Source organism: Rhea americana, unplaced genomic scaffold (genome assembly GCF_003343005.1).
Source record: "Rhea americana isolate MKP2758 unplaced genomic scaffold, rheAme1 scaffold_154, whole genome shotgun sequence".
In the NCBI taxonomy this organism is placed as follows: domain Eukaryota; kingdom Metazoa; phylum Chordata; class Aves; order Rheiformes; family Rheidae; genus Rhea; species Rhea americana.
Window position 1 is genome coordinate 616,203 of NW_028185639.1, and position 10,515 is coordinate 626,717.

At 45.0% G+C, this 10,515-nt stretch overlaps 1 protein-coding gene across 4 annotated transcripts in view; it reads left to right on the plus strand.

The window, feature by feature from the left end:
- MGMT (O-6-methylguanine-DNA methyltransferase) overlaps window positions 1-8,952 on the plus strand; it is a 161,296-nt gene extending 152,344 nt beyond the window's left edge. For all 4 annotated transcript variants that reach the window (XM_085299771.1, XM_085299773.1, XM_085299772.1 and 1 more), the window contains exons 5-6: window positions 2,596-2,735; window positions 8,740-8,952. In XM_085299771.1, the coding sequence (XP_085155897.1) occupies window positions 2,596-2,735; window positions 8,740-8,871 (272 nt within the window). In that variant the 3' untranslated portion in view covers window positions 8,872-8,952. The remainder of the gene's footprint in view (window positions 1-2,595; window positions 2,736-8,739) is intronic.
- Window positions 8,953-10,515: the final 1,563 nt, after the last annotated feature.

The window sequence follows — 10,515 nt, forward strand, 5'->3', positions numbered from 1 at the left end:
CACGTAATAGCTTTATAAAACCTCCTGCAACCGTCTGGGGGTTTTGGAGCTGGAAGAAGAGACCTTAGCCAGGCCTGGGGCTGGACAAGTGCGCGGTAGGAAACAGCACAAATAAAAGTTGGGGGTCCTTTCACGGTGGTTTTGCCCAGGTGTTTGCRCCAGCCCTGATTTTATACAGTCCTTTCTTTGTGCTGTTTGGACTGTTTTTTTTTTTTAGGATGCATGTCCCCGTACTGTCCAAACAGTATTCCCCAGTAAGCCTCTAATCGAAACAAATAATTTCCTTTTCACTGCAAGAATACCAGTGGTCAGGGACTCGCAGCCTTGCTAAAAGGGGAGGAAGACGTCTCTTGAGCTGACTCGTAGCGGGGTAAACCGCAGCTGAACGGGGAGGAGAGGCGGGCAAGGCTGGCTGTGCCTCGCGGGCCGCGCGCGGTGCGGCTCGGTCCTCCCGCGGGCAGCAGGACCGGAGCCGGGGGCTTGTTCCGGGGGCGAAGTGGGGTGTTCCCAAGGGTCCGCTTTGCATCTTTTTACCGATAGTGGCTGAAACGGAGGTGGTTAAAAAAAAGGGCATCCGTGTACCACGCGGCTCCTAGCAAGTCCCTGCTTTCAGGGGCGTCGTTGGCTGGGGGCTGCCACTCGGGAATGGTGCGGTCGTCCTTAAGCCCAGCAACGTCTGAAGTGTTTTCGGAGCGAGAGGGGGAGAACGTGTGTGTTAATTTTTATGTGCAGATTTTACGACGTTTTATAACGATACTTAACAGCACAAAATGTTGGCACACTCCAAAAATTGGTGAAAGTTCAGCCATCTAATTTGGGCAGGTTATGCTTACAGGCACTAACACTCGCAGACAGTTTAATAACAGTATTTGGCACTGTCTCGTGGAGCTGCTTAAACTAATTAATGCATTTGCTCCCTACAGGGTGAGACGGGGTTTTCAGGTACGTTTATAAGCCGATGCGCACGGTTGCGAGCGGTGCCCTTGTTGGGGAAGGTCTCGTTMCGGCGTTCGGCGCTCCCTCCCGGCTCCTCGGCCGCCCGGCCGCGGGTCGAGGGGCGGCGTGGGGCAGCAGCGCCCCGAAAGCCCCCCRGGCGCAAGGCTTGAGAAGAGGTTAAAAAGAGGGGGAAAAAAAAATCAGAAGTAACAATCGGATTTGAAATAAACCTTTCTAAAGGAATCACAGTAAACAAAATGTGTTTGCCTAAGGAAACGCTCGCAGCGATCAGCTAGTAACACAACTGCTTGTGCTAATGAACCCAAAGCTGTTAATGTGGTTTCTTCAGTTAAATTGATTCATGAATTTTGAAGAGAACATTATCTAATGAATTTTCTTTGAATAGAAAGCAATTAAAAGGACAAATCAGTCTGATTAACCCCAAAGTCACCCTACTGCCACAAATGGTGTACAGTTTGAAATTATATCATAAAAAAACTAGAGCAGATTTGCTATCTCTTTGCCCTCTACTAATCCATGTAAATTAATGAACAACAAAGTTAATTTCTTTGATGACCCTTTTCTCGTATCACCTGGATTATGCTGATGTTTAATTTGCTTAATGTTATAATAAAGACTAAACAGATTTTTTCAATGAAGTGATTATCATTCCCTTCAGTTAAGAAGTGATTTTTATTATTTAATACATACATAATGGCGTATGGGTTTGCTTTAAGAACAAAATCACCCAAATTCACTATGGTCCTGTGTAACATAATCGATRTCTTTGCTGGACAAGTAGAGAAAGAAACTGCTTTTAATTGCTTTGGCATTGCCAAAGCGGGAGGCCGAAGCTGGGAACGAGGGGAAGGGGCGTTTCGGGGGATTTCCCTCTTTTTTATGCCTTTTTTTGCCAGCTTGCTCCCCTCAGTAAGGTGTTTGCTAGTTAGATCTCCGGAGCTTTTCCCAGCGCCTTGGGAGAGCCGTGGGTGCTGAACGAGACTAAAAGCCTGAGGTGGCTGTTGGTTTCCCTGCTGCACGATAATCCCAGGTCGGGAAAGTAAAACTCTGGAATTCAGAGGGAAGCCGGCTCGAGTGCATTTTCTTACTCATTGCTTCCGCAGTTGGAACACGTTAGGAGCAATTCGCTGGCGAATCGAAAGCAAAATAGGGGAGGACGGGTTATTTTTCGGCGCCCGGTGCCGCTACGGCGCGCCCGAGGTCGCGGGCAGCCCTCGCGTTTCGCCGCGGGAAACGGGCTGGCGAGGCGAGGGCTCTGTGAAAGAGGTAGAGCCACTTRTTTCTTTCCTTTTTAATTTGACGCTATGCTAATTTACGCTCTGCCAATTTAATGGGAAACCACATTGTATGAGTTAACAGGATAATTGTASTCGAAGCAAATTAAAAATATAGGAAAATCAAAACCTTAAATCCTTTTTTATAGTGACCAGGTACTTGAAGCGCTCTTTCTAGCAGTCACGTATTTAAATATAGTGATGTAGGACCCAAGAGCAGGAGAGGGTGTCTGGGCTGTTTCGGTTTAAATTGGAAAGCTCTTGCTGGGCCCACGCTTGGTGCTGGGGTTTGGGGATGTTTGTTCTTGSCTTGCTTTCTTTCAGCCGCGCGTACGAGCCAGTCCTCCGCTCTTCTCTTTTGCAGCTTCGTTCACCAGGCAGGTTTTGCAGACCCTGATGCGGGACGTGAAGTTCGGCGAGGCCGTTTCCTACAAGCAGCTAGCAGCGCTAGCAGGCAACGGCAGGGCGGCGAGAGCGGTGGGAGGCGCGATGCGAAGCAATCCCGTAAGTGCCCGTCAGCCCTCAGACGAAGCTGGGGAAGGCGGTGGATTTAGGCACAAAGCTTGGTGGGTTAAATGTCGTTAGATTAAATTTATCTGCTATGAAAACTGCTCTACCATGAGTAACAGGGTCAGTAAGTGTTTTTAATCAGCAGTAGTGCGCAACCCAGTTTAATGTGATTTATTCCCCACCATGTATGGTGTTAGGTTTGAAAAAAGAAATATTGCGCTTGTTTTAGTTTGTCAACCTGTACGCATTTTGTTGTTCTCAAACTTTCTTACGTGTTGTTAGGTGAGGGAAGTCTTTTATCACTCAACACTGACACCATTTGACAGGATGTGAGGAGCTTTGAGTTACTAGTAGTCCGTCCTTTCTGGTATGGAAATATTTCTGAAAATGTGAAAGAAGAAGCATTTTAATCCATACAGGTACACGTTTGAATGAGATCCCTAACGCAGAATTTACTTTGCCAATGTTTTGGGTTTTTTCCCAAAATAAATGTAAACAGCATGTCTCCATTGAGATGGAGCCATGATGAGATGAATTTAAGCCAGCTGGAAGGAGTAACGCTCTAGGTTATTGCTGTGGATTTTGGAGAAACRGTATATTTGAGTACTTGGTCTCTTTTTCTGTCTTCCAGGTAGTTATCTTTCTCTTTTAGTTGTCCAGGTCTAGGTTGGCAGATGTATTTATGAACCTGAGTCATGCTGCTTCGTGTAAGTGAAGTTAGTGAGAACCAGTGCCGTTATACTTGGGACTTTAAAAAAGTAAAGTTTGATTTCCATTAATAACATTGTGGCCTTTTCAGCCATTCTTCACCGTGTTTTTCCTTATTACCACTTGCCCTTAGCAACATATGTCTTTCCATATCTTAATACTTCTTTTTTCTGCAGCATTATACCTGCTGTAATCTTTGACCTCCCATGTTGTTTTTATGTTCAGTCCTCTCTGTTTTTTCTTTAATAAGGTACATGTGAGACTACAGCATGTAGTTGCAAAGTGAATTCAAAAAATCTGTTTTCACAAGACCTGGCGGCTTTACATGTACAAATAAAAAGTTGTGGGTTTTTTTTGCCATGCCATGCATTATCTTTATATTTCTCCTCATTCATAAAATCTGACGCATAACCAACCTGCATATTATGACCGGTAGGTCTAAATGACCATAGAAAGGTTTATATGGAAAATGTGAGAAAAGCATAGGGAAAAGGTGGTCCCACTGAAATATAAAAGGACTATATGTGGGGTTTCTTGAGGAATACGTATGAAATTACAGATTAACTACAATATGGGCGATGTGTGGTAATAAAAATGTGTTTTGGACAGGCAGGGCTGTCATTACAGTACTGATTTTTTTATCATCAGCTTTCTATTGTGAAAGGTTGGGGCGGTATCATATAGCTCTTTTTCCCTAAAGCTATGCAGTAATATCTATAATATGCTTTAAAAATTTTCTGCTGGAGACAGAAAACAGTACAGCTGTAGTATGAGATGGGAAAAAAAACAAAAATAAGATAGGACCCCATTTAAAAAAAATTGCAGTAGCTTTGCTGTATATTTTCAGAACTATTTTCATCCTTCCTCACAAGGGAAAAAGCAGGAATTTTCACACCACAACCTGCTGTTACCGCTGCTTTGGATGCTGCTGCTCCACTGCAGCCTGAGGGCAAAGCTGGGTACATTTCTAGGCGATAGCAATTACATATCCTTTTGCACAACACTGTACTGTTATTCTTTGAGAACTGTTTCCTGTAGGTTTGCATTGTATTGCCTTATCTTAATGTGTACCGTATTATATTGGAAATCATTCCATCATATTAAAATAGTTTGTATTGTCAAGTACAATACAGTGTATTGACAAAACATCGCTTTATGCTGTTTATATGAACTGTGTCCTATGAAAATCTCATATACACTTAAAATATCACAGTATCCTTCTTTATTGAACTTAAGACCTTAGACACGTTAGGCAATATGTTGGTTTATACAGTCGTGCACAGTGTGTATAGGATTTTAGGATACCCGTGAACATCATCCATTTACAAACACAGTTGAAGTCTGGTTATCAGGTGAGATATTGAGCTTTAAGTCTGACTATACAGTTCATTAAACTGAGCACGTCATCTCCACTGCAGCATCATTAAAATATTAGCAAAGAATTCTTGCAAGGTCTGTAGTGTTAGCAACCGCTACGCCTCTAATGTGAGCCTGAAGTCATAAACACCGTTTCTGGGTAGCGTTTGCTCAAAATCATTGCATAAATGCAGTGTTCTCCAGTGTGGTGTTCCCTCTTAAGCAGAATGCTGTCGTGTCTTCCAACCATGCGCTAAATAAATGGATGGGGGAATTTAGCTGTGCAGGAGAGACGTAGAGAGCAGACTACTGATTTTTGTTTCTGAGAGGGGAGTTGAAACTTTAATGAATAGTTTTGTTAAGGATTACTACCAAAGCTATGCAAAATCCTAAACTGTTTGCACCTTGAGATGCTTCTTAGGATTGTTAACAGCAAATGGTGCTCGCAGTAGTTTTGCCAAGCACGTAATCCCAGTAGGTTCCTATTCTACTACTATTCCATTCCCGTCATGTTATGAATTTCTGTCCATGATCTGGATGGCTAAATTATAAACACAATTTAAAGAGGACAGTAATACTAGTAAAATCGAGTGTTTGACATAAAAGAGCACTGCCTGTAGAACCGCATACTAGTGTTGCTAGTATATTTTGATAAAATTGCGTACCGYACATTTCTCCACAAAATATGTCTCCCACCTCCAAATCGTGGGTTGGCGTTTAATTTCGGTAGTGTGCGTTCTGCCAGGTTCCCTTTGTAGTTGGGTTGTTCCGCGTAATTCGTACAATGACCTTCAACTTCACGCGCAGGTGGAAGAGGTGCCAGTAGCAGCTGAAAGATGCGACGTCTGTGCTTTGGTTTATACCAAGGACATGGTGGGGATGGCCACCTTTTGCAGGAAAAGCTTCAGATAGTTTACTGCAGTTCAGATTGATTGCAAGGTCTGTGGTCCTCAAAGGGAACCCATAAAGTTCAATTAAAAATCTCATTAGACTAGTATAGGAGGATCAAAAAGAAATCACAGAGACTCATGGGAAACAGGGGGTGTTGGGCTGATTAGTCCAAGGCCATCCTAAATGACTATTCTGTGGCTTAAATAAGATGTCTTCAGTGGTCTGGTAACAGCAGTGATAGCTGCATAAGGGTTTTTTTATCTTCTATCTGATTGTGTTACTGTGCAGACTAAAACCTAACTAAATGTAAACTTGATGCTAATATCGATCAAGCGTAAGTCAAGGATATTATTCCACCAAAATGTTTTAAACATTTGAGGCTGAATGGAGTAATTGTGCATTTAAGAGAAGATGGTGAAGTGTGGACTCACAATGTTGCAAACACATAAACCTACTTGTGCATTAATCCCGTAGGTGGTTTGCAATAACCTTGAACCCGTGCTGGCTCACGTTACAGTATTTGTTTCTGCAAGGCAATAGGGGGAGAAAAAGCAATAGGACAGGAGCGAACTGAAAGGTTATTTTTTGCTAAGCGTGATTTTTGTTGTGTGTTATAACTTGATATTTCAGCTGTTCCCATTATGGCCTCGCTGATCCGTTTTTGACAGTTTGGCAGTTTCCTGCGAGCGTTCAGCCCGTCAAGCAGTGCAGCAGGGCGGCCGCTTCTCTATGGCGTCGAACTGCAACCTCTTAACAAGCGGAGCACCGCCGGCGCACGCCGTTCGGCTTCATCCTCAGACAGAATTTGCTAAATGCAGTTCAAAGGCGATCAATACCTTGCGCGGAGAGGTTTTTCCCCACCTTTTTCTAAACAAACGCATTATTGAGGAGTTAGTTTATTCACCGATTGCCATGAGCGTTAATGACCACCCGAGTCTTGTTCTGCCAGTCACCTAGATGGCTGTTGATAAAGATTTAGCATCATGTTCTAAGTGTCAGGCCTGTCAGTAGTGCTGAACCATTTGACCAGAAGAAAAAACGCACAGGGAGCTATTGATTACAGCTTCTCAGTGTCACTTGTTCACCAGGATTTAGGTATTGATGAGGCTGCGAGTGAAAACAAGCTCTTTCCCTTGTGGGCCTCTACCCAGAAGAACAAAAGCAAAGTTGGAGAAAATATTCAGCTGGTACCAGAATCAGAGGGATTCCAGTATTGATTGAAGGGCCCCTTCATGTTATTTTTGTTGGAGACAAATCTATGGGTTTGGAAGTTTTATAGTGTTTGAGATAGGGTCTGTGTAAGTGACGGATTCATGTATTAGATGAATTAGATTTCACAGCATGAAGATTTCAGTGGAGCTATAATATTATGAGCCGCTTGGTTATTGATAAAAATTACATTAAATGTAGCTGAGGCATTAAAGCTCGAGCCTAGGATAGTATTCCTTCTAAAATGTCCTTAGGGCCCTAATAAATTTTAGCAGGTTTAATTATTTTAGTAGTCTCAAAGTTGTCACCACAATTAAACCAAACTGAAGCAATATTCAATATTTTTAAATTACAGAGCTGGTACAGTCTTTGTAATGCGTTTTATAGCCAACACTATGCAGGATGACGTACGCGCGTATGCGTGCGCGACGACAAACTTGGTTTAAAATTCTTTATTTCAGGCGTGGAAGAAGCCTTATTTGTGCCGCCCCTCTCGTCCCGCTGCTTGCGTTTTCCGGTGAACGCCGCTTTTGAACTAGCCCCAAAGCTCTGGCTCTGCAGCCCTGCTAGCTCAGCACCCGGTCCTGAAAAGGGGACTCAAAATACCGGCAGGCTCGCTGCCTGCTGCTGGCCGGGCTCCGCCTGGAAGCGCAGCGCGTCTTCCCCACGCGGGTACACCTCCCACTTTCTCACACAATTTAGCAGCAGAACCTACTGCCAGCAAGTCAAATACTATGTATAAATCTTTTTAATGATCTCCTCTCCAACATTTTTTTCCTTCCTGGATCCCTTCTCTTTCTCTTAGTTTCTGGATGCGTCCATTAAACTGAAGCATCAGTAAACGGGTCTGGATCAAAAAGAAAGAAAACGAAGATGTGCGCCCCACTCTGGAATCCCATTTGGGATCCCAACCAAAAAAAAATAATAATAAAACACTTTTAAATAAACACTTTTAAAGGTCGGTCGATTAGCTGTCCAGCTACTTTGAGGTCTTCGTGTCTTAGACTCTAATAGGAGCACAGCTTGAAGTTCACAGAAATGAATATGAAACACAGTTAAAATTAGTCACTGTAAAGTATGCAAGTGGGATGTGTGTGTATAGAAGTAATTTTTTCTTTTTACTTAAAATATCCAATTTGTAAAAACTGCACTTTCTGGTGAGTTGTTCCTTTCACAGTCATCACTAAGTTGAATTACTRTGCAGTTACAAAAACACATACTGCGCTATTAAAGATGATGTATTGCATTTTTTATGTTGTGTACTTCAACGATGATAATCACCTGTAATAAAAAAGTGCATTTGTGTACTTCTGTACATTATCAGTCTATTATGTAACTTACATTGATTTTTTTCAAAATCTTCGACATTTGGCTATAAATGATACAAAGTAGATGGTAGGGGAAAAGTTCTTAAATCGGTTAGGTGCGAATTAAATCCCTCCTGTTGTAGATTTTAAAAATTCACAACCCATTTTGGATTGACTTGCTGCTAAATAATAAATAACGCCTTGCTCTTAGGTAGAATTTTTCATCAGGACACCTGGAAGTGCGATCGCAAGAGCAGAAACGGCGCGAGGGAGCGGAGACTCGGGGAAGGGGCGCGGGCTGCTCGTGCAAGGGTCGTTCCTGGGGGTTTGTGGCTTTTTTTTTTTTTTTTTTTTTTGAAAAGCGGCCTCTTCAAATCCAAGCGGAACCGGGCGCTGCAAGTTTGTACCTCGGGTAGTTCGGGACCCTGGGAGGAGGGGGGGAGCCGCCGGGGCGGGCGCCGCTGGCGAGGCGAAGGCGGGCTGGCGGCGCGCCCGTCTCCGCAGCCCCGTTTCCGCGCGTTTTGCAGATCCCGATTATAATTCCGTGCCACCGCGTGATCCGCAGCAGCGGAGAGGCCGGCAGCTACGGCGGAGGGAACCTCCTGAAGGAGTGGCTGCTGTCGCACGAGAAGCGGCACAAGGAAAAGCTGGCGCGCTGACGCCGAGGAGCCTCGCGCGCCGGGCACGCAGCGCCCAGACCCTGCCCGGCGGCAGCTTCCCGGCGGAGGAGCGGCGAAYGTCTGAGCGACCTGTAAATATAATGCAGCACCCGAAGTGAAATGCGTGGTGGCACCGCTGCATTAGGAAAGCTGGGTGTGCCCTAAGGGATGCCGCTCGGGTGCCCTTTCTTGTTCCTGCCTTTTGCAGCAGAATGACTGCCGCGGGCTGGGCCGTTGCGCGCGTRTTTCGTTCCTGTCTCCGGCGCTGTTTTGTTCTATTTTTAATGTCCATTAAAGCAAGGATAAGGGGGTGGGAGGGACGTGGCAGCCGCGAGGCGCGACTGTCCCTCCGAGGGACGCGCACGCGCTCGTTCGTGGGACGCGCCGAGCGCCAGTCCCAGGGAAACACCCTTTGAATTGCTCGCTCACCGCATTTTTTCACCCAAGATACYGACAGAAACGTGGCCTTTACGAGCAGCGCGGAAAAGCAGCTCGGGAAGGAGGTGCTGGCAAACCATAGCAAAAGCAGGGAGGTTGCCCAAACTTGCACAGAATATTGCGAAATAGCATCTTAGTTGTGTCTTTTTGTCAGCAATGCTTCTATCGCTCGGTTTGCTTCACGTTTTTGCATTTCTCTGTTCTAGGAAGSTTTATTTCCCGTAGAAAGGATTCCACTATTCGAGAGGTGTCAGAGCTAAATTTCCTGGTTATTCAAAAAGGGCTCTCTGGAAAGACAAACCAGCAGGAGCTGAAATCTTCAGWACGGGAATCGTAAATTCTAACGTGGAAATACTGATTTTTATGTGGTTTGTCGGGTTTTCATAGATGTCTCTTTAGAAAGGCCATTGCTAACCAAGAAACGACTCTGTTCCGGTGTGTTAGTTAATGTAGCAGTATTGGTATCTTGGAATTACTTCAGTAAAAGAACTGCTTTGCATGTGCAAGTGTCTTTGTGTTTGTTTATAAATAAAACACAGTGTGTGATATACGGAGGAAATAAACGATACCCAACTGTACAATATAAAGCGGTATTTTTATCAAGGGTTTCTGGTGGCAATATAAACCACGAAAGCAAAGCTCAAGTGGTTTGTACGTGTCACCAGAACCCTGAGATAAAAATACAGCCTTATAATACGTACAGTTTGGGTGGATTTTATATATATATATATATATATATATAAATGCATAATACCAACAGAGGAGGGGAGAAGCTAAGGTAAGCGTTACCTTTCTCCCCCCGACAGCGCCCCGCGCCTGCGGCCGCCGCGGGCCCGGCCGCCTCCGCTCCGTCCGGCCGGTTTCCAACAGAGGGCACTCGCGCTTAGACGAACCCACCGGGTGCTTCCCGGCGCGCTCCGGAGCCCCTCGCTCGCCCTTGCCTTTGCTTTTTCTTCCCCCTCCCCTCCCAGCCTTGGCTTAGCGTTTAAGACCGAATTTGCACGGCAGCCGCCGGGCCGCCCCACTGCAGCGCGTCGGGCGCCTGCGGCGGCACGGCCCCGTGCAGAACGCACCGACATTTCCAAAATCGCCGCAACCGCCCTCAAAATAACACGTATATGAGCCTATAGGGAAAAAATAGTGTTTACTCTAGCAATGCAATAGATGCCCTTGACCAAYGCAGAACCAGGATTTTGCAGTGAGTTC